We start from the raw sequence: 23,377 nt of genomic DNA, 5'->3' as shown, positions 1-23,377 counted from the left end.
TCAGGAAGGCGGTCCCTGAGGTCATTAAAGTTACGCCCATTTATACGAACTCCAATCATCTATTGGGCTAAATAGCTGTTCATCATCATTCCAGGTCCAATCATGAGCTTGCTATCACTTGGAAGCACTTCCAGCTGGGGTTCGGGACACCACCTAGGTTCAGGTTCTCATCCTTACTCTGGCTTTACCTAGGAAAGGAATTCTGTCCGGGTCCCTGGTCTGGCTCGAGTGGTGGGCCTGGAGAAGTACCCAAGAGGAAGTACTCTTATTCTTGCAAGTATTATTTATTGAATCAGGTACTTTTGTAAGGGTTGGGGTGCATCCTTGAACAGACAACAATCCTGACTTTCATTGTATTTGGGGGTCAATTGTTAGGTTATTGAAAAGGAACAAGTATTTCTCCCAGGGTCATTTGTCATGTTAAGAGGAATGCCCAGCCTGACCAGGCGGTGGCGCAGTGAATAGAGCGTCGGACTGGGATGCGGAGGACCCAGGTTGGAGACCCCAAGGTCGCAAGCTTGAGCACGGGCTCATCTGGTTTGAGCAAAGCTCACCAGCTTGGACCCAGGGTCGCTGTGTTGAGCAAGGGGTTACTCGGTCTGCTGTAGCCCCACGGGTAAGGCACATATGAGAAAGCAATCAATGAACAACTAAGGTGTCACAACTAAAAACTGATGATTGATGCTTCTCATCTCTCTCTGTCCCTATCTGTCCCTCTCTCTGACTCTCTCTCTGTCTCTGTAAAAAAATAAAAATAAAAAAAAGGAATGCCCAGACTCCACCTCCAAACCCTTGAAAGATCTGGGTGGCTGAGGACTCAGAAGTCAGTCCTGTGTCACAGAGAAGAGTCAGAGAGAAGAGGGGTTAAGAATTAACTTAGTTCTGTGAAGGGTCTGGGAGAAATTGGTCCATCTGGGAAAAATGTCAACTCTATTCTTCTGGACACACTTGTCCTCGAGGCCTAGCTTTCTCTCATACCCATAGTGGACCTGGCCATTTGGTGGCACAGTGGATAGAGTGTCGGACTGGGACACAGAGGACCCAGGGTCAAAACCCCAAAGTCACCAGCTTGAGCTTGGGCTCACCAGCTTGAGCATGAGGGTCACTGGCTTGAGCCCAAAGGTTGCTGGCTTGAGCAAAGGGTCACTCACTCTGCTGTAGCCCCCCCCCCCAGTCAAGGCACATATGAGAAAGCAGACAATGAAAAACTAAGGTGCCACAAGGAATAATGGATGCTTCTCATCTCTCTCCCTTCCTGTCTGTCTGTCTCTGTCTCTCTTTCTCTGTCACAAAAAAAGAAAAAGAAAAAAAAAGAAAAGAAATTCTGTTGGCTCTGTCTTTAAAAATATACTCAGAATCTTCTGTCACATCTGGTTAAAGCCACCAGCTCCTCTAGGCTGGACTATTGTAATAGCCCACTCCTTGGCCTTCTGGCTTTATTTCTGTCCTCCAATCAGTCCACTCAGCCAGAGGGACCCTGTTAATGTTACAAAATGACGAGACCTCAATTCTTGTCTTTTTGAAAGAGAGAAGAGACAAAGTGCAACAAGTAAAGGAATAATTTATTGGGGGTGCAGGAATACACACTCAGAAGAGACTGAGAGTGTAAAGAAAAGGGGCCTTGGAGACAGGTTCAGGGGGTTAGCCCAGGACAAGCTGCTGCTGTCCATTGCTCCCTTGGTTGCAAGTCTCATAGGGTCCTTTAGAGCAGTGTTTTTTCAACCACCAGGGTGCTGGTCTGCTAAAGAGTCAACTACCCTGATGTTGTATGAAGATTATAGATCCAGTGATCTTAATTGAACTTGCTTATGCATAGGGTTATTTCTGCCTTAGTGGTTCCCAAAATAATTCTAATTTCACCTGCCCCCAAGTGTAAAAAGGCTGAAAACCACTGCCTTAAAGCTTAGGAGAAAGAGAAGCAAGGAAAACCCATCTAGTGGGGGAAGAAGAGCAAGGGGAGGAGACAGGGGAAGGGCAAGGGTACTTAGAAGGGAGAGCAGGCAGGGAAGGGTGGAAATCTTAGGGGAGCTACTAGGGGAAGATCTCAATAGAATATCAATTCTCCAGGTGTGTCCTTTTAGGGTTGTGGTCTTCACCGATTGGTTGGTGCCAGGGCAGGGTGTCATTAGTCAATGCAGTTGATCTTGAGGTCAACCTCGGCATCACTTTTCTGGGCATGGATCTGAAACACAATTGTGGCCTAGATGTTATCCCTAGGACTGAGTACTTAAGGGCTATACTCGGGCCCCCTTGTTCACTCCCCTGCTAAAGTGGTCTAACCGGCATGACTAGCAACATGCCAGGGAAGGAAAGCTTAGGGGAGAGTCTTTTTCTCTTGACCAGCAATATACTAGTGGAGGAAAGTTTACCCTGGAGCTAGATCCCTGTTTTCCTAGTTTTGCCTGCTGCTAGGCACCTGGGGCTTTCTGCCCTGGTGACCTGTGCCTTGCCTATAGTCCTTAGTCGGCTCCTAACTGCCTACCACATTAACACCAGTTAGATAATTTCCCTTCCTTAGCCTAGAACCCCACCTTGGTGTCTGAAGGTCCTTACAAGTGACCTACACAAGTTGGGACCTTTTTATATACCCTTATCTCTGTAAAAACTGATAAAGAAAACCTTATTCAAAATGGAGTTGGGAAGCCCTGAAGGGAGAGCTCTCATGCACTGTACCATCCGTTGCAGCCTAATGAAAAAGGAAGAATTAACAAGGTCTGTTTCTCAACTTCTTGTCTGTGATAATAAGAACGTTCCTTTTCATCTGATTCAAAGGAGGACATTTTTCTCATGGGAATTTTGACCTGCTTAAAAAAAAAAGGAAGATCCCTCCTTGTCCCAGCAACAACACAGTAACCACTGTGGCAGCCAATGAGAGAGCACTACCACCTCAAACTCTTGTTCCCCTCCAATGGACTTTTGTTCAAAACAACGCTCTCTAATTTCCTCCTAAAACCTAATAAAAGCTGACCTTCCTGTCACTTTGGGCTTGCTTTGGACTTGCCTGTAGCTTGCTACAGTTTGCCTGTCCCGAATTGCAATTCCTCTGCTATTCCCTGATAAACTCACTTTCTCCCCCTTCTTTTCCATGTGAGAGGAGGGGAGTTAGAGAGACAGACTTCCGCATGTGCCCTGACTAGGATCCACCTGGCAGCCCGTCTGGAGCCATGCTTGCAACTGAGCTATTTTTAGCACCTGAGATGGAGGGTCCACAGAGCCATCCTCAGTGCCCAGGGCCCATGTGCTCGAAGCAATCAAGCCATGGCTGTGGGAGGAGAAGAGAGAGAGAGAAGGGGAGGAGGAAGGGTGGAGAAGCAGATGGTTGATGCTCCTGTGTGCCCTGACTGGTGATTGAACCTGGGTCATTCACACACTGGGCCAAAGCTCTACTACTGAGCCAACTGGCCAGGACCAAACTCGCTTATTTTTTTAGCTTGCCTCAGTTGCCTCTTTGTATAAGTCAACATATCTTACCAGTCCTTTCACTCCCACTGTTCCAGCCCAGGAGCTGGCCTCCTTAAAGGTCCTTAACCATGTAGGCGGTCTTCCCCTGAAGGGACTTTGCACTTGTCCACTTGACCTAAAATGCTGTTCCCACGGTTTGCTTCCTGCTTCACCTCCTTCAGGTTTTGCTCAAATGTCACGTTCCTGGTGAGCCCTTCTCAGACCAAATATTTGACGTTGTCATCTATTCAGTCTCTAGCTCCCTTTCCTACTTTCTCCATAGTACTTCTTTTCTCAGATATGATATCCTTTTATTGTGTTGACCTTCTTTTGTCTCCCTCAATATAATAGAAGATTGTAAAGGAGCAATTTTTGTTTTATTCACTATTGTATCTCCAGCACCTGAAATAGCAACTGGCACATAGGAATACCCTATATTTGTTGTAGTGAATTTGTGTAATAAAGAGCCTAGCCTGACCAGGTGGTGGCGCAGTGGATAGAGCGTCAGACTGGGATGCAGAGGATCCAGGTTCGAGACCCCAAGGTCGCCAGCTTGAGCGCAGGCTCATCTGGTTTGAGCAAAGCTCACCAGCTTGGACCCAAGGTCGCTGGCTTGAGCAAAGGGTTACTCGGTCTGCTGAAGGCCCACGGTCAAGGCACATATGAAAAAACAATCAATGAACAACTAAGGTGTCACAATGAAAAACTGATGATTGATGCTTCTCATCTCTCTCTGTTCCTATCTGTCTGTCCCTATCTATCCCTCTCTCTGTCTCTGTAAAAATAAATAAATAAATAAAAATAGCCTAATGGAGACTGTATCAAAGCTGTGTGAAAGAGAAATGCTTTCATCCTCCTCTATGTCTGGTCTGCAAAGCTTCCCATCAACATTGTAATTATTTGTGGAACTACCTGTTTACACGCCTTCATTTACTTCCTTCAATGAGATCGTTCTAAAGGCCAAATCTTTTCCCTGCTTAACCCCTCCATGGCTCCCATGTGACCGCAGGACAAAGTCCAGGTTCCTTACCATGCCCCACAGATCCTTTGTAAGTTGACCCTTGGTCCCCTCTCCAACCACACTGTTATTTTAGTTCATTGAACAGTGCCGTGAGATCTACCTCCAGGCCTTTCTTTGCTCATGCAGTTTCTTCTGCCTGGAACATTCTTTGCCCGACTTCTCAAATCAGCTATTTTTTTCCTCCAAGAAGCCCTTCCTGACCTCCCCTTCCCCAGGCTAGCTCAGGTCCCTCCTTTTGGGTCCCCCAACCCCCTGGAGTGTCCCCATCTCAGCCCTGAACACTCTGGGCCATCCCTTTCTGGCGATGGGTCTGTTTCCCCACTGGACTGTGAGCTCCCTGACGGCTGTCAGTCACTGCTGAATACCCAGCATTGTCCCAGGATAGGACGACCACTCAGCAGGCTCTCTTTAGGCACTCAGTGGTTCCCAGAATGGGGGAGGCTCTCCCTGGAGTCTAGGTCTGCCCTTTGCCCCACAGCTTGAGTGGGGAAACAGAGTAGGTGGTTTTTCTTTGGGGGTGGGGGAATAAGCACCAAGTCTAATTCCTTAATCGTCCCTAGCACTGGGAGGGCATACAGTAAGCCCTTTTTGGAGCATCAGCCCCTCTTTTCAAGGGTGACAGGGTAGGTAAACCCACAAGTTAATGTTTGGGTCCGATTTCTTTACAAGTCCCAGCACAGGTCACGCACACAGTAGATCCTATAGGGGGCCTGAGATTACTTTGCATGTCCCAACATACAATGAGCGTACAGTAAGTCATCTAAGGATCTAGGTCTGTTTTGGTCATGGTTTGTCTTAGGATCATACAGGCGGGGAGGGGGTGAGTGAGTGGGTGGATGGGTGGGGGTACACACAGGCTCCCCAACGGGTCTAGCGGGGTCTAGGCAGTGTCACTGGGAAGGATACAGACAGCACACGGAGGGGGGTTGACCGGATATTTTTATTGGGTTGCTGCTCCCTGTCCACTCCTGGGGCAGACTGGATAAGCGAGGCCGGGTACGCGACCCCCGAAGCGGTAAGTGTACTTGCGCCCACCGCTCTTAAGCACGATATCGCGGCGGTAGTAGTAACGCAAGCCGCGGCTCAGCTTCTCATAATTCATCCCAGGTTTCCTCTTGCGCTCGCCCCACAGCCTCGCCACCTAGGGTGAAGGCCCTGCTTAGTCTGAGAAGTTGGGAGGGGGAGGGTTTGGCAATACAAGGGCGGGGGGCGGGGTTCGGTGCAGTCGGGATACAGGGTAGGTGGGGCCGAGTGGGATTGAGGTGAGGGCGCAGCCGGAGAGGAGCCAAAGACCAGGCCAAAGGAGTGGCGGGCTTGGGTTGAACAAGAGGAGGCTGGGGCTGCTACCTCTTTGGGGTCGCACAGCTGGAACTCGAGGCTGTTGCCGGTCCAGCGGATGCAGCTGCTACGCGCCCCGTCTTGGAGCAGCTCCAGGAGGAACTGCCATAGTTGAATGGGACCTGCGGGGTGGAGGCAGGTGAACACTTAGGTTTTCTGGGCCCGGTCCATGTCGCTTCGATGACCCAGAAGCCAGGCTCCCTCACCTCGAAGGTTCAGAGGTCCAGGTCTTCCCAAATCGGGACCTAAGAGCCGATCCCCTCCTCCTCGGGCACCAGCGAGTCCGGATCCCTCCATATAACGGACCCACGAGTCGGACTCGGGGACCCAGGCATGGGCCCCCATCTCGGAGATTCAGGAGTTAGGTCCCACCTCAGACACCCAGTCATCCAGACCCTTCTTGTCTTCCCTCTCACCTAACCCAGGAGCCTAGTTCCTCGTCCCTTGCTTCCTAAAAGACTACCAGTCTTAATCACTAGCTTTGCTCCCTCCCGACGAAGCCGCGCGGACCTCTCACCTCGATGGTTAGTTTTTGGGTAACGAGCCAAAGTTGCGCGTTCCGACTGCTGGCTCGGTTCGGAGGAAGTGGTGCGATATGAACTCTGATATCTCTTCGAAGAGGTGGTGCAGTCCATATGCAGCCCTGAGTCCCAGGAGGTGGGACAGTCGGCGCGCTGCTCCCTGCAGAGGCCCTTGTCCCAGTAGGTGGCGCTGTCGGAGCCAGTAGAGCAGTCCCAGCTGGTGGTGCTGGCTGCGGCGGGGGCGTGCGACCACGAGTTGGCTCCTCCCGCGGAGGTGGTGGTATTCTGGCCCCGGACCCCTAAAGACCCAGCGAAGGAGGCGGGGCCCAGGACCGAAGAGGGTGGGCTCCATGCGTCCCAGCCGGGGCACCCCAGTTGTGTACAGTCTCCAGACCACGGAAGAGCCTGAGAGGCGTGTTCTGTGAGGAGAAAAGGACTCGAAGTGAAGGGAACCCAGATGTCCAGCTCTCCGGCCTCCTCGGGAGTTCTAGAAGTCGAAGCTGTTGTTCCTGGCTCCCAGATTTGGACCAGGCCACTTGGAGGACACAGGCGTCCCCAGTTCTTTTTTTTTTTTTTTTTTTTTTTTTTTTTTTTATTTTTCTGAAGTTGGAAACGGGGAGGCAGTCAGACTCCCGCATGCGCCCGACCGGGATCCACCCGGCATGCCCACCAGGGGGCGATGCTCTGCCCCTCTGGGGCGTCGCTCTGCCGCAATCAGAGCCATTCTAGCGCCTGAGGCAGAGGCCACAGAGCCATCCTCAGCGCCCGGGCAAACTTTGCTTCAGTGGAGCCTTGGCTGCGGGAGGGGAAGAGAGAGACAGAGAGGAAGGAGGGAGAAGCAGATGGGCGCTTCTCCTGTGTGCCCTGGCCGGGAGTCGAACCCGGGACTCCCGCAGCCAGGCCGACGCTCTACCACTGAGCTAACCGGCCAGGGCTGCTTCCCCAGTTCTATCTCCATTCTCCTTCAAAGATCAGCGAGGCTAAACTTCAACCACGGTGAAGGACCCCAAATTCCTCCTTCCCTGCCTCTCGGCACACACTCACCCACCGCCCATGGGGTTTCTGGGTGCGGTGACGCGGAGCTCCAGTCCAGCGGTGGGAGTCCTGCGAGTGATAAGGATGTAACTGAGTTTAGGGAAGCAATGACTAGAGATCTCTTTCAACCTCTCACCCAGTAGTCTTTTTCAGGGACTGAGAGTCATTATTACTCCCAGCCCTTACAAACTCGGACCTAGGACTGGCGACCCCAGCCCCAACCTCTTTCAACCTCAGGAGTTCAAGCCCGCAGCCCTCTCCGCATTGAACGCCCAGAGTCTAGGCATGCCCCTTTCCTCCCTCAGACCTAACCTTCCCCAGCACCCAGGGGTCCCAGCTCACAAACACCTTTCCAGCACGTCTCTGTCAGCGTGTCCTCTTGGAGCGCCACTTCAGGGAAATAGAAGCCGAGTTCAGCTCCTTCTGCAGGCAATCAGGAGGTTAGAGTCGGTCAGAGTCAGCGGAGGCCCCCCAGCTGGGCACCCTCCCCCACCACACACACACACACACACACACACACACACACACACACACACACACGTTTCAGCCCCAGCAGCCTACCCAGCCCTGACAGCTTGTTCCCTGGGGGCACTTCCTGTGGTGATACTTCATCCCACTTCCACAAGTCCATGTGTGCTCAAGGAGACTGTTCTGGATAGCGGGGAAAAGACACAGTGTGAGCTGGTGACACTTAGGGACCCTGCAGTCTGGTCCTGAGCCTTTGCTTTCCTTAGACCCAGGAGTCCCAGGCCTTTGCTCCCTTCTTTCCCAGGACCCTGGAATCTTGACCTCCACTCTCCTTTTTTTCGGACTGGGAGTGAGAGACATCAGCCTTCTTTTTCCTCAGACACGAGAGTCCAGGCCCCCCGACCTCCCGGCTCCAGTTCATGGCTTACCTCTGGCGGGTTCCTCTGCCCCCAACTGGGGGTCTCAGCCCCATTTCATACCATGTACCCCCTCCCCTGGGGCCCTGGGCTGGGGGAAATTTTCCAAGACGTCAGAGCTAGGGGTCGAAACTAGGGTCGAGTTGCAGGGGGCTGGGGCTGGGGCGGGGCTGAACTACACTCTGCCCATACCCCAGGGATGGCCGCCTGCATCCTGGTAGCTGGGGCTGTCCTGCACGGGTGGCTTGGACTTGGACAGGAATTTGGAGAACAGCAGGCTGGACGGTGGGATGCAGAGGTGTTTATGGGGTGATGGGGTGGGGCAGGGGACTTGGTGGACAGGTTCTCTGTTTTGGGGACTTGATCCTGTGACATGGGGTGGGGTGGGGGGAAGGGTCTGGGTACAGTTGGGCTGCGCCAGGCTTATCTGCAACAGGAAGGGGGATTTCCGGCCAGACCCTCTGACCAGTCGTCACAATCCACAGGGGGACTGAAAGAGGTGGAGTTGGGGGAGGATAATCGGGATCCCTGACCAGGGAGTGTTCTCCCCTTACCAGGGCTTTGAGGACAGTCTGGGGCTGCTCTCGAGGAGCGTCAGTCATGAAACCAATAGCATCAGTAGTAATACAAATAGCTAACACTTATTTAGGGCTCACTGCATGCCACCAACAGTGCCATGGGCCTTCGTTTACTTTTATTATAAGGAAGTGCTTGTCTTATCTCCATTTTATGAAAGCGGAAATTGAAGCAGGCTTCCTCCCACTTTTTTATCTCCAGAATCCGTGCCCTTCCATGGGAAGGGACAGTTTGGGACAAATGGGAAATCTCAGTATAAACTGAAAATGAGGTCTTTCCTAGATGTGATAATGGTATCACGATGTAAAAGATGTCTTTATAGTGCAAAGAACACTGAGATATTTAGGAGTGAAGTGTTATGATGTCTGTAACTTGCTCCAGATGATTCGGCAACCCTCCCCATATCTGTTTTTGAGTTTTCTTCTCTCTCTCCCTATGTCCTTGTCTCCGTCTCTTTCTTGGTTTTCTGCCCATCTCCAGTCCTATTGCACTGCTTCCCGGTTCTCACTTCTCTTCATCTTTCTGCCTCCCTCCCCACCCCTCCATCTCTGTCCATCCGCCTCACAACCCATGTTTGATCTTTCTCTCCCTATGCTCAGGACGACTTAAATGCACACATTTAAAATCTTCCTTTCTTGCAGCATTCTCCTGCCCCTATGGTTAGTGAGCAGAAGTGGGGCAGAAGTAGGGAGGGCTAATGATGTGAGGGTGAGGTTTGAGGGTCCCTGTGCTGGGTGGTCCAGCCCAGGTGGCAGGACACTTCCTGCTGTGAAAGGAGGCCCTCACCCTCTGACCAGACTGGAAAATGTGACATCACAGAGGGAGCAGTAAAGGCGTAAGACAGGAACAGGAAATTTGACACCTCTCCTGGGTGACTAGCTTCCCTGAGAGGCCTTGGCATTATTCCCCACCCTTTTCCCCTACCGATCCAGGGTTCTGACCACTATGGTCCTGGGGACCCTCATCCCCGCCTCATGCCTGAACCATGCAATCTCCCTCTGCCTCATCCCTGCCCAGGCCTTTCCAGATCGCCAGTCCACAGTAGTCCCAGGGCTCTTCCTAAAGTGATCTGTGATGTGTTTCCTGCTTGAACTGTCTCAGCTTCCTGAGGCAGGCTGCTGCTTTCAGGGTAAAGTCTAAGGCAGGGGTCCCCAAACTTTTTACACAGGGGGCCAGTTCACTGTCCCACAGACCGTTGGAGGGCCACCACATACAGTGCTCCTCTCACTGACCACCAATGAAAGAGGTGCCCCTTCCAGAAGTGCAGCAGGGGGCCGGATAAATGGCCTCAGGGGGCTGCATGCGGCCCACGGGGCCGTAGTTTGGGGACGCCCGGAAGATCTTAGTCTGGTATTCAAGGTCATGCATGGACCCTTATTCAGACAGGCAGAGACAAGCTTGGAGCTGGGAAAAGAGATGCGGGAGACTCCCACAGAAAAAGAACTGACTCAGAGAGATAGAGATACACAAAGACAGACACAAAAACACTCAAGACCCCACAGAGATATAGAGCAAGAGAGAAGGCTGGGGTTTGGCAGTGAAAAACTGGGAAACGGTGTCAGAGATCCAGAGGCTGAAAACTGCAGACTGGGAGACAAAGAATGCTGAAGAGAGACAGTCTCAGAAGCGACCAGTTCTGGCCATGGCCCAGCTCAGCTGGAGCACTGTCCTGATAAATCATTTGCAGGTTTTATCCCTGGTCAGGGCACATACAAACACCAACCAATGAATGCATAAACAAGTAGAACAACAAATCAATGTTTCTCTTGTGCGCTCTTTCCTTTCCTCCTCTAAAATTAATCAATTAAAAAAAGGGAGGGCGGTTTTCTCAGGAAGCCCTCCTCGACTCCCCAGTCTCACTGAGCTCTCCTATCCCAACCCTGACCAGTCATCTGGCAACGGGCCTATCTTTTGCCTTAGACCAGGAGCTCTAAGGAAAGGGCCTGGCACTGTTTTCATCGTCTTTTTTTTTTTTTTAATTCTTTAATTTTTTAAAAAGTTTTCTTTTATTAATTTTTAGAGAGGAGAAAGAATGAGAGAGAGAGAGAGAGAGAGAGAGAGAGAGAGAGAGAGAAGAGGGAGGGAAGAGCAGGAAGCATCAACTCCCATATGTGCCTTGACCAAGCAAGCCCAGGGTTTTGAACCGGCAACCTCAGCGTTCCAGGTCGACGCTTTATCCACTGCGCCACCACAGGTCAGGCTGTTTCCATCATCTTTGTGTCTCTATCCTAGATGAGTTTGTAGAAAGCCTAAAAGCTGTGAACTCCAGAAAGGCAGGGCCCAGGAGACCCCCTACTGTAGTGCTGAGAACACAGGATGGAGTCAGAAGAGCACGGGCGTGAGTCTTGGCTTGGCTTCAGCCCTGCCACAGCCTTAGCTTCCTCTTCTGGGGAATAGGCTGCACTCAGCGTGCACGTAAGAAGTTGCCAGAAGATGTAATGGGCACTCAGTAGGGGCTGAAAAATGCCCATCTACATCGCTGTCTGGGTAAACTTTCAAGGCTTCCCATTAGAGTGCTCCCAAGTCTAGCCAGGGATGGAAATGAACAAAAATTTATTGAAACTGGTTTTAGAGAGGATGGGTGGGTGGATACTTGGGGTTTTCCAAAAAGAACTGTGTGGAGAAGTCAGCGCCCGGCCAGGTGGGAGCGGGTGCCTGGCCACAGACCCTATCTCAGGCCCAACTTCTTCTTCTCCTTCTGCTTCTTGCGCACCACATCCAGGTTCCGGTCCTTCCACATGCTCTTGCGCAGCTTGATGGGGCGTGAACCCACATACTTCCCTGTGGGAATGGAGAGTGTGGGGTCAGGTTTATCAGATGTCTGTCACACCCAACTAGGGGAAGCCTCACTTACCATTCATCTCACGCATGGCGCGCACATAGTCACTGGGGTCTTTAAAGCTAACGAAGCCATAGCCCTTGGTTTTGCCTGTGCGCTTGTCACGGATCACCTTAGCTTTAAGGAAGGATGGGAAGCGGCTGAAGGCGCGTGCCAAGATGTCATCGTTCACCTCATTGCCCAGATCCCCACAGAAGATCCGGAAGTCATCTGAGGTTGGGAGAGAGGAAGTCAGGGCATGCAGACACCTGGCCCACCGTCTGCCTTATTTAAAGGGCCCTACCTTCTCTGGTGGCACGCCCCCACCGCCCAAGCCACGATCCCTCTGTATCCCCAGCAGTCTCTACCTGTGGCCCCCTCAGTAATAACAGCCAACACCTGTATGGCATTTACACTGTGCTAGGCTCCCTGCTAAGCATTTAAGAGGTTTTTAACACATATGGCTCTCTCAAGAACCCTTTTACACCATGGCACAGAGAGGTCAAGTCACTTGCCCAAAGTTACTCAACCAGGAAGTGGTAGAGCTGGGACAAGAACTCAGGCATCTGGGTTCAGAGCTTTTAATTAATTGCACTACCCTTCCCCACCCTAGGGTCATTTCACCCATACCCATAATGAAGCCCCTAATTCTGTCCAAGACCTGGCCTCTCCTCTGAGCCCCTAGCAGCCCTTGGTCTCCTGGACACCTCCCCATAGACATCCCCTGGGTCTGTACCATTGCTTGCTCCCACATGGCAGCACTTCATCTTTCCTCAGCTCTGCTTCCTCTGCAAATCCCTCCCTTCATTTCCACTTGAGTCCCCGACATCTGAACACATTGCCCAACCCTTCTTCAAAGCTGACATCAGTTGCCATTTCTGGGCATATCCCCTGGGCTGGACCTGAGCCTCAACCGAATGTGCGCACACCCAAAAAATCCCTTCCCCATGAAACACATCCTATGGTTATCCCCTTGTTGGAGAGGAGGAAAATGAGACTGGCAAGGCTAAGTTACTTCCCAATGTCACAAAACTACGGTCTATAATCTGTACTGGCCACATCTGGGCCCAAGCTGCTATGACCCTGACCTGGGGTGACAGACTATCACAGGAGAAGAGGCAGAAGTGAAGGTCTGAGATGGGAGGTAGGTTTCTTTCCTTGGCTACAAATGGGGTTGTCCCATGGTTTCTGTGGTAATTAAAGACACTCTCTGAGAACAAGTTAGGCCAACCCAAGAGAAAATAATCCGACAAACTCAGGGCTAGACCTTTTACAAGACAACTGGTTTAGATACTTCAAATAACTATTATACCAGGGGTAGTCAACCTTTTTATACCTACCGCCCACTTTTGTATCTCTGTTAGTAGTAAAATTTTCTAATCGCCCACTGGTTCCACAGTAATGGTGATTTATAAAGTAGGGAAGTAACTTTACTTTATAAAATTTATAAAGCAGAGTTACAGCAAGTTAAAGCATATAATAATAATTACCAAGTACTTTATGTCGGATTTCTGCTAAGTTTGGCAAACTAAATCTTTATAAAACAACTTACTATAGTTAAATCTATCTTTTTATTTATACTTTAGTTGCTCTGCTACCACCCACCATGAAAGCTGGAACACCCACTAGTGGGCAGTAGGGATCAGGTTGACTACCACTGTATTATACACAAGACAAAGCAATGGGAGGGAAACCATTCTCATTAAAAGATAATATAAGCCTTGGGCGGTTGGCTCAGCAGTAGAGCGTCAGCCAGGCCTGCGGAAGTCCCAGGTTTGATTCCTGGTCAGGGCACACAGAAGTGACCATCTGCTTCTACACCCCTCCCCCCTTCACTCTCTCTTTCTCTTCTCCTCCTGTAGCCATGGCTTGAATGGTTCGAGCAAGTTGGCCCCAGGTGCAGAGGATGGCTCCATGGCCTCAACTCAGGTGCTAATGTAGCTCAGTTCCTGAGCAATGGAATAGAGCAATGGGCAGAGCATTGCCTGATAGGGGGCTTGCTGGGTGGAACCCAGTCGGGGTGCATGCGGAAGTCTGTCTCTCTGCCTTCCCACCTCTCACTTAATAAGAAAAAAGATAATCTAGAGGCATAAAACTGCATGTATCCTGATTTTGGGAAGAATGGCTATAACAGATAATTTGGGGAAAACTGAGTGAATTTGAATATAAATGGAATATGAGATACCACAAAATTATTGTTAATTTTCTTAGAGGAAAGAGGGTAGGAGGGGGGCAGATGGGTCCAAAAAACTTCCAACATCAAGTCTTTGCCCCCCTTTCTTCTGTAGGTCCCTTTCTTCTGCCGGGTGAGGACAAGAAGAAAGGAGAACCAGAAGATGGAAACATTAATGGTATTATGACATGAAAGAGAATGTCACTTTTCTTAGGAGATGAATACGGAGGCATTTAGGAGTAAAGTGATAATTTATAACTTACTTCAAGAAAAAAACCCTACAAAACACACATACACACAGAGATATAAAATAAATATAGCAAAATATTAATTGCTGAATCTAGGTGGTGGATATATGGCTAAACTGCATAGTTCGATGTTTAACATTTTTCATAAGAAGTTGGGAGAAAAAAGAATGCTCTTCTACCTTTAGCAACCAGGTCCTTCATGAATAAAACAGAGGCCAGAAGGTCCTAGGTGCCAATCACCTCCACCAAGTTCTGTTCAGTGGCTGGATGAGGGCTGCCTCTCAGAGCCACAGCCTAATTCTCCATGAAGTGTGCTAATAACAGTGCTCTCTCTAGAGAGGAGACAGCTGTAGAGCTGACTGGCTCGCCTTTCCTGTTTCTGTCCCAATGAGGAGAGCTTGGCCTGATTTTGGCCGAGTAATGTAAGACCCTGGACTTTGGCCTATTTACCTGCATCCCACTCCAGTAGGCTGGGATCCTCCCAGCTGCTCCCAGCTGCTGTGCGAATGCAGCGTTTCAATTTCTCTGGCTTTCCCTTCTTCTTGTCCTCACCCAATGGCTCTGGGACCTGCAGAAGAAAGGGGAGCAAAGGCTTGGTGTTAGGAGTCTTTTGGACTCATCTTTCCCCTTTCCACCTTTCTCTGCCCCCTGGCCCTCTTGCCTCCATAGTGAAAGGACCGAATGTGCTCCTGGGTGTGGGGTATGTGTGCCTGTCACCCTCTTTCTCATGTCTTCCCAGCCCCTCCAACTTCCTGGGTCCCTCCTACCTCCATCATTAGAGGGCTACCTGTGTGTCTGTGTGTGTAACTCATGGGCTGCTGTCTGCCCGCCTAGTCCCTTCCATTCTCTTCCTACCACGCCATTACTCTGATGTCATTTCCCCTTCCATTCTCCCACTGTGGTGCTCCTTGCTTACCTCCAGAGCCATGAGACCAGGCGGTGGCTCAGGCCGTGGGGGCCGGGGTCGCGGACGCAAGGACAGGAGCTCAGGAATGCGTAGTGGGGGCAGTAAGCCTCGCACCACTTCCAGAGGGAGGGGTAGGGGCTCAGGTTCAGGCAAAGGCATGGCCAGGGCCAGTGGTAGGCTGGGCCCGATCACAGCAGGGCCAGCTGGGGTGCCTCCTGCCCCCACAGCTACTGCTGTGCTAGCATCCTCCAGCCCAGCTGCCGCTGCCACCACTGCCTCCTCCTTCTCTTTCAGGCCCAACCCCAGGCCTAGGCCCAGCTCTCGGGGTGTTGCCGGCTCTTCCTGTGGCCAAAGGGGAGGAATGAGGAGGTCAGCTTAAGGCTCAGACCTTAGCCCACTTCCAACCTCTACAACAAAGCAAGCAGGTAAGAGATATCTAGACAGAGAAAGGAGTCTCTAGTCAGGGACACAGGGACAGAGAAACGCAGAGATATATAAGCACACACGCACACACACACACACACGGACAAGGAAAGTACAATCAATGGGAAAATAAAGATATATAGATAGAACTATATCCACAGCATGTGCTCCTATACTTTTCTCAAAAAAAAAAAAAAAGAAAGAAAAACGTGACCTGTGGTGGTGCAGTGGATAGAACGTCAAGTCAATCTGGAACTGAGGTCACCAGTTCAAAACCCCAGGCTTGCCTGGTCAAGGTACATACGAGAAGCAGCTACAAGCTGATGGTTCTGGCTTCTTCCCCCTCCCTTTCTCTCTCTCTAAAATGAATAAACTCTTTAAAAATAAATAAATAAATAAAAAGAAAAACAAAGATTCAGTCACAGAAATACAAGGAAAGACAGAGCCAGAGCCAGAGAACGAGAGAGCACAGACACGGAAAGCAGGGAAAAGGCAGACTCAGACACAGCCCGGCAGGCCAGGATCGAGATCGCCCCACCCACTGCACCTCTGACCACCAACTCCCTGACCACACTTACTAGAGGAGGCCTTAGAGCAGCCATGGAGCCAAGGGGGGGCCCTGGGGCCCGAGCCATAGGTGGTAGCATCATAGGGGGCCCAGGAGGCCCAGGCAGAGGGGGACCTACAAGGGCCTGGTGAGGGGGCCGCAGGGCCATAGGGCGAGGACCACCTGCAGCAGAAGAAAGAGCAGAATCTGTCAGGGTGTTAGTGGGGGAGTTAGAGGGCTTGAAGGGGGGGGGTTATGTGGCAGGGATGATGACCCTGGCCCCTCACCTGCTCTCTGAAGCACATGGGGGACGAAGGCCGGACGCAGGATAGGGGCCCTCTGGGGGGCCACAGCTGTGGGAAAGAGAGATGGGGGTGTGTGTCATGGGATACCAGGGCACTTGGGGCAAGGTGTGTGTGTGTGTGTGTGGGGGGGGTACTCTCAGCACCCAAGAAATACTGGAGAAGAGTGTGGAAGCCTTCTGGGAGATGCAGGGGTCTTTTCATTTGTTCATTCAGCAGAAATTTACTATTGAGGATCTCCTCTGTGCCTGTCCCTAACCTGGGGAATGCCACAGACACATCAAAAGACTGAGGGCTTTTAGGGAGCTCCTGATCTAGAGTAGGAGACAGCCCAGAAAGTGATAGCATAGAGTGATTAGGGTTGGGATGGCGGAAAAGTCCAAGGAATAGTGGGAGCCCAGAGGAGCCCTCTGACATATCCAGGGGGACAAGAGATGGCTTCCTGAAGAAAGAGACCCGGGAGCCAAAACCCAGAGGATAACGAAGAGTTATCATGCAAAAGATGATTGGAAAAGTACTGGCAAAGGAGAATATTTATAAATAAAATATTTTCTCCTTTTCAATTTAGTGTAATTGTAATAGAGGAAGTAAGAGTTGGAGAACATCATAAGAGAATGGTCAAGTGCTCAGCAGGCATCCAAGCACAGCCATGAATGTCCTCCTGAGGGTACCAAGGGGTTACAACAGGGTTGGGAGCTGGGCAGGGTGACTAGGTTAGATTTGCATTTTGATCAAAACCATACTAAAGAGTAAGAGATGTTAAAATTTCTCAGATATCAGGTTAAAAAAGTATAGCAAGATTTAATAATACATTTAATCTAACAGATTACACCAGAACTTTAGAGAACACATATCCTTTTCATACTCATTAGGAAGTACTACCACAAAAATTGACTACGTACATAAAGTTCATCTCAACAACGAAAAGTAAGAAAGGCCTGTGGAGAGAACAGAATTTGGTTGACTTTGTTTTGATTTTGGTTAGTTGATACAACCTTCTAAAGAAGGTTATAGCTGGGTGACAGTGAGAAGGGGAGAATGTCAACAAGAGCATTGCTGGCACATCCCAGCAATGTTTAAGGCTTTTGGGGAAGATGTGGGGATCCCTCTTTGTAAGGGCACAAGAGATGTAGGGTCCTGACTGCCAGGCAAACAGCTTGGTGCTTGTTTGATAGTTTGTTAATTTCATCAACAGATACCATGTAATGTTTACTATATGACAGATACCAAGAATTCTGCCCCTCCTGGAGCTTATGTTTCAGAGGAAGCAAAAGGTAACAAGTAAGTAAATTTATAAAGTGTTAAGTGCTATGAGGAAACCCAGCAAAGGGTAGGGATCAGGAGTGACAGGAGGTTGGTTTGCAATGATAAAAGTAAGCCTTATTAAGGCCAATTTTGTACTTTAGGAAGATGACAACATCAGTGTGGGGATGAAATGGACAGGATGAGTTCGAGGAATAAATCAAGCTAGAGGCTGAAGTAGTTGAAATAAGAGTGCTTGGTTAAATGTGGGTTTCCTGGCCCCACACCTACCTGCTCGCCGCAAAAACATGGCTTCTCGAGCTTCTGGACTGTCTAGGTGACTCCGATCACCTGGGCCAAAGCCAACTGTTGGGAGAGGAGAGACAAGGATGGTGGGAAGAGAGTACTGGGCATCCCTTCTTATCACCCTGCCCAATCCCCTGGCTCCCTCACCCCACCACTCTGTACTTACCTGGGCCAACAAAAGGAGGGCCCACCATGGGAGAAACCACTGTGGCTGCAGCGGCTGCACGGGCCTCCAGAGTCTGTTGGACCTGTTGGGGAGGAGGTTGGGGTAAGGGGCTTGACTCCGTGCTCCCAAACTGCCCTGGCTGGCTCACCCTGGGAGGCCAAGGGTTTCCTTCTTTACATTCTGTGTGGGGCTGGCTATCTGTCAACCTTTAGGTCTTAGTTAAAATGGCATTTTTTTCAGGGAGGCTTTTGGGATCACAATAGCTAAAGCTGTCTTTAGCCCATCTTTAGTAGCAACTTCTCTCACCATCTTGCTGTTTCAACTGCCCCATAGCACTTGGGTCTCTCTGAAATTATGTCCAGCCTGTCCTCCTCATCTCCCATGCCACCACCCTGGTCCAAGACAACATTATCTTTTTCCTTGATCATTACAGTAGCCTCTTTCTTAGTCTCCTTGATTCTGTCCTTGCCTTCCTACATTCTGTTTTCCAAACACAGCCAGAGCAACCCTCTTAACATGTAAGTTGATCATATCATCCCTCTGATCAAAATCTCTCAGTCGGTTTCCATCTCAGAGGGAAACCAAGGTCCTTATGGTGGCCCACAAAACCCTACCAGATGTGTTGTCTATCTCCTTTCTGTCCACATCTCCTCTCACCCTCCCACTTGCTCACTCCACTTCAGCCACACTATTCTCCCTGCTGTTCCTTGAACATGTCAGATATGCACCTGCTTCATGGCCCTTGCACCAGCAGTTCTCTCGACTTGAAATGCTCTTCCTCCAGATAGCTTCATGGTTTCCTCTATCACAGCCTTTTATATTTTTGCTAAAATGTTACCTCCTCAGAAAGGCTTTCCCTGACTGCGATGACAAACCTCTGTCCCTCTGACTGCACTTTGACCTGTCTCTCCCAAGTAAAAGGTAAACTCCAAAAGGTAGTGTTTTGTTCTCTGCTACATATGCCTAATTCCTAGAATAGTGCCTGGTGAGTAGAAGGCACCCAAAGTTATCTGTTGACAGAGTTTTCTTTTGAGTAGTCTCTCTCTCTCTCTCTCCACTAGTCCTACATAGCTAGCTATTGAGCACTTGAATGTGACTAATGAGACGAGGAACTATTTAACTCAAATACATATTTTAAATAAATACAGACATTTCCATCATTGCATAAAGTTCTACTAAACAACATGCTTGAGAATATAAGCTCTCAAAGGGGAGAAACATTGTTTGTCTTAACCATTACTGTGTCCTCAATGCCTGGCACATAAAATGTCATGCAAATTAATAAGCCAACATGTCAACAGCTCTGTAGACAAACACTGAATTCCAGGCACTTCACTTTCTGACTTAGATGCCACAGCTCAGACGTACCTGCTGGTATGTGTTGGTCGCGATAATAGGGCGGATGACAGGAGCTGCTGGGACCTGTATTGCTTCTACTGTGGGGACCGTAGGCATAGCAGTTGGGATCCCCGTTACCGGAGCCCCCAGAACTTCCTGCTCAAACCTGGGGGAGCAGGACAGACACCACACACAGCTCAGGGCCTTGCTGCACCAATTCTGGAACGCTGTCTATATCGAGACAGCGCCTTCACCCCTGCCAACCTCTCCTTACTCTCGCTCCCACATTCCCGAAGGTCCCACTTCCCTGTGACAGAGCCATATGTCGGTCCTATCGTGGCCTGGAGGCTCCAGGGCTCGGCGGCTCTCACTCTGGTACTTTTATCCCACCCTGTCGCGGGCCTTACAGGGCCATCTCCGCCTCCATCTCCTTCAGGCGTTCTTCGCCGCTCTTTCCCGGAATGCTGGCGCCGGGGCCCGGGATCATGGGTCCTCCCGCACCCGGGAGTCCCGGGGCCGGCCCCGCCCCAGCCATAGCTTCTGCCTTCGCTGCTGCCGCTACTACCGCCTCGTATTCTCCTGTTCCGCTGTGTACTCTCTGGCTTCGTCGGCGCAGGCGCCCGCCGATGACCTAAAGAAAAAGCGACGGGCGCTGGTGCGTGACATCATACGCAGCGTGAGTCAGTCTTCAGAGCGAGGGCCAGTGAGAGTCTGGCCACTCCCGGAGAACCTGCCCAAGGGAGAAAATCGGCCAATTAGAGTGCTGGAAAAAATAACCGTAGAAGAGCCTGGGTCTGTGAGAGTGCCGGGAAGGGGCGGTCGGGCCTTCACCTGGGATCGTAGGCAATTGGGAGCGCTCAAAAGGCAGTTGGTCATTCTAGCTATTTGTCACTTCATGCCTCATATTTCTTTAAACAGATAAGGTTGGTCCGTCCCTAAAGTGGAAACTGGACCTCTGAAAACTCGGGAAGGTTCGGAGGCCCCTCCAGTGCCACCGCGAGGCCCGTTCTGGAAGTTTTAAAACAATAAGTCGGCATAAACTCAGGGCTGGGTGAGGCTGGAGACAGCTGGCGACCGTGGGTTGCCAATCTGCGGCAGACAGACACGTACCTACCTGCCACGGACTCCCAGAAAGACTAGGGACATCACGTGGGAAGCTCAGAGGAGGCGCGTCCTGGAGGATATGACAGCTGAAGGCTTTTGCTAGATGAAAACGGGATGAGATGTTCTGCGTAGGAGGAATAGTTTGTGTAAAGGCCAAGAGACTGTAGTCAAATGTGTCAATTCAGAAGCTCACGTGTAGGTTTGGTTTGTGCCCTTTCTTGTGTCACAGCTGATCCCTCCTTTTTTGGTAGTTCTCAAAATGTTTTATTATGAATATTATAAACAATATGCAACAGTAGAGAGAATAATAAAACAAACCTCCCCCACCTCTCCACAATTACTAATATTTTACCCTTGTTTCATCTGTATTTCTTATTTTTATTTGCTGAAGTATATTAAATTCTAGCCATTTGTCAATTCATGCCTCGTATTTCTTTAAACAGATAAGGACTATTAAAAACACATTTTAAACATTTTAAAGAATTGATGAGAAGCATCAATTCTTCATTGCGGCACCTTAGTTGTTCACTGATTGCTTTCTAACATGTGCCTTGACCAGGCGCCTACAGCAGAGCAAGTGACCCTTTGCTCAAGCCAGCGACACCGTGCTCAAGCTGGTGAGCCCATGCTCAAGCAGGATGAGCTTGCACTCAAGCCAGTGACCTTGGGGTTTCAAACCTGGGTCCTCAGTGTCCCAGGCCAACTGCCTATCCGCACCACTGCCTGGTAAGGCTTTCTTTTCTTCTTCTTTTTTTTAAAGACCACAGAAGTGCAATTCTAATTTAGGATACACACTATCAACATGACTGACCACTGTTCATGTTAACTTTGATCTTGCTAACATAGCATTTGACAGGTTTCTCCATTCTAAAGTCACTAAAGAAAAAAAGAAACCCAACTCTTTTTCCTTGCTCTTTGAAAGGAAGTCATTATTTCCAGCCTACAGTCAAGGGATGGGCAGTTAAGCTCTACATCTCTATAAATTGTTTGGAATTCTTCTGCACCTGGGATTTGACTATTCTCTGCCCTTTATTTAATTATTAAATTATATCAGTATGAACTCATAGATCTGTTATACTTTGGGTTGTAATTTAATATTACTTTGTTGCTAAATATTCCAGCTTGTGTATGTGTGTATAACAAGAGAGACAGAGACAGACAGGAAGAGAGATGAGAAACATCAACTCCTAGTTGCGTCACTTTAGTTGTTCACTGATTGCTTCTCATATGTGCCTTGACCAGGGGGCTCCAGCCGAGCCAGCGACCTTAAGCTCAAGTCACCACCTTGGGGGTTTTGAATTAGGGACCTCAGTGTCCCAGGTTGACTCTATCCACTGTTCCACCACCAGTCAGGCTAACATCACCTGAATTTCTTATCTGAAACACTTTTGCCATCTTGATACAGAATTAGTATCATTTATTTAGTTTCTTTGAATTTTTAGGGATTTTTTCCTCCTCATTAAAAAAAAAAATCAGGTATTTCCATAGTCAAAAGTCTGAAACGAGAGCATTTGAGAACTTACTTCTAGCAATCATTAGTTTTGGCTCAACTAAACGTATAAAATGTTATTTTTCTTTTTAGACAGTGAAACCAGGAGAGAGATGAAAAACATCAACTCACAGTTGTGGCTCCTTAGTTGTTTCTTGACTGCTTCTCATATGTGCCTTGACCAGGGGTGTGGGAGCTCCAGCTGAGCCAGCAACCTTGGGCTTCAAGCCAGAGACTTTTAGAGTCAAGCCGGTGGCCCTGTGCTCAAGCTGGTGACCTCGGGGTTTCAAACCAGGGTCCTTAGTGTTCCAGGCTGATGCTCTGTCCACTGCACCACTGCCTAGTCAGGCTAAACTTATATAAAAATTTTTTTTAAAGGCAAGAAACAAAAGAGAAAAAGAAAAAGGTAAGAAACAACTGACATTTGAGATGTCTGGCTGCCATCTTTCTCCTTTCTACCTGTTTCCTGGCCTGAATTATTTGAAAATAAGTTGCGGATATCACCCTTAGTATTGATACTTCAACAAATCCTCTAAGAATATTCTCTCATATAACCACAGTACTGTTATCCCACCAAAGAAATTTAACCAAGACACAATATTCTCCAATATACACATTTCCCCAGTTGTCCCAAAAATGTACTTCAAAATAGTTTTTAAAAATCCATGATTCTGCCCTGGCCGGTTGGCTCAGCGGTAGAGTGTTGGCCCCGTGTGTGGAAGTCCAGGGTTCAATTCCCGGTCAGGGCACACAGAAGGGCCTACATGCTTCTCCTCCCTTCCCCTTCTTTCTATCTCTCTCTACCCCTCCTGCAGCCAAGGCTCCATTGGAGGAAAGTTGGCCTTGGCACTGAGGATGGTTCCATGGCTTTGGCCTTTAGGTGCTAGAATGGCTCTGGTTGCAAGAGCATCGCCCCCTGGTGGGCATGCCGGGTTGATCCAGGTCAGGCGCATGTGGGAGTCTGTCTACCTCCCTGCTTCTCACTTAAAATACAAAAAAAAAAAAAAAAAAAAAAAAAAAAAAAAAAAAAAAATCTGTGATTCGATAAAGACCCGTATTGCACTTGGCTGTCAATCTGGAACAGTCTCCATTCTACCCCCATTGACCTTCTGAAGAATGCAGTCTAGTTGTTTTGTACAAGGTCCCACAACTTGTATTTCACCCAGGACAGACTCCTAACAATGGGATTGCTTGAGCAAAGAGTAAATGTATATGTAGGTTTGCTGGAGATTTTCTCATATGAGGTTCCATGTTGTATGTCCACTGATGTAGCAGGGTGCTGTTTTCCCATAGTCTTGCCAACAAAGCAAGCTGCCAAATTTTTGGGCTTTCTTTTTCCCAGTCTGATAGATGGGAAATGCATCAAAATGCAGTTTCAGGCCCTGGCCAGTTGGCTCAGTGGTAGAGCGTCGGCCTGGCATGCGGAAGTCCCAGGTTCGTTTCCCGGCCAGAGCACACAGGAGAGGCGCCCATCTGCTTCTCCACCCCTCCCCCTCTC

At 49.6% G+C, this 23,377-nt stretch overlaps 2 protein-coding genes across 5 annotated transcripts; both read right to left on the bottom strand.

Moving 5' to 3' along the window:
• Nucleotides 1-5,389: 5,389 nt before the first annotated feature.
• ETV2 (ETS variant transcription factor 2) lies at nt 5,390-7,993 on the bottom strand. Of its 2 annotated transcripts, XM_066242970.1 has the most exons (4): nt 7,918-7,993; nt 7,705-7,779; nt 5,810-5,922; nt 5,390-5,603 (listed from the first exon to the last, which is right to left on the bottom strand). In XM_066242970.1, the coding sequence occupies exons 1-4, from the start codon at nt 7,985-7,987 to the stop codon at nt 5,403-5,405; spliced, it is 459 nt and encodes a 152-aa protein (XP_066099067.1). In that variant the 5' UTR covers nt 7,988-7,993; the 3' UTR covers nt 5,390-5,402. The 2 variants fall into 2 exon arrangements, with proteins under 2 accessions (XP_066099067.1, XP_066099066.1); XM_066242969.1 differs by lacking the exons at nt 7,705-7,779; nt 7,918-7,993 and adding an exon at nt 6,007-6,310.
• Nucleotides 7,994-11,352: 3,359 nt separating this feature from the next.
• RBM42 (RNA binding motif protein 42) lies at nt 11,353-20,008 on the bottom strand. 3 transcript variants are annotated; one of them, XM_066242324.1, is made up of 10 exons: nt 19,694-20,008; nt 19,317-19,452; nt 17,949-18,030; nt 17,768-17,842; nt 16,220-16,285; nt 15,964-16,139; nt 14,972-15,304; nt 14,506-14,623; nt 11,671-11,865; nt 11,353-11,597 (listed from the first exon to the last, which is right to left on the bottom strand). In XM_066242324.1, the coding sequence occupies exons 1-10, from the start codon at nt 19,819-19,821 to the stop codon at nt 11,485-11,487; spliced, it is 1,422 nt and encodes a 473-aa protein (XP_066098421.1). In that variant the 5' UTR covers nt 19,822-20,008; the 3' UTR covers nt 11,353-11,484. The 3 variants fall into 3 exon arrangements, with proteins under 3 accessions (XP_066098421.1, XP_066098417.1, XP_066098418.1); XM_066242320.1 differs by having other exon boundaries at nt 15,964-16,115; nt 19,694-19,917; XM_066242321.1 differs by lacking the exon at nt 16,220-16,285 and having other exon boundaries at nt 15,964-16,115; nt 19,694-19,917.
• Between the last annotated feature and the right edge of the window lie 3,369 nt (nt 20,009-23,377).

Source organism: Saccopteryx bilineata, chromosome 9, assembly GCF_036850765.1.
Source record: "Saccopteryx bilineata isolate mSacBil1 chromosome 9, mSacBil1_pri_phased_curated, whole genome shotgun sequence".
NCBI classification, from domain to species: Eukaryota; Metazoa; Chordata; class Mammalia; order Chiroptera; family Emballonuridae; genus Saccopteryx; species Saccopteryx bilineata.
The sequence above is the reverse complement of the archived record's forward strand: the minus strand, read 5'-3'. Positions and strand labels throughout refer to the sequence as shown.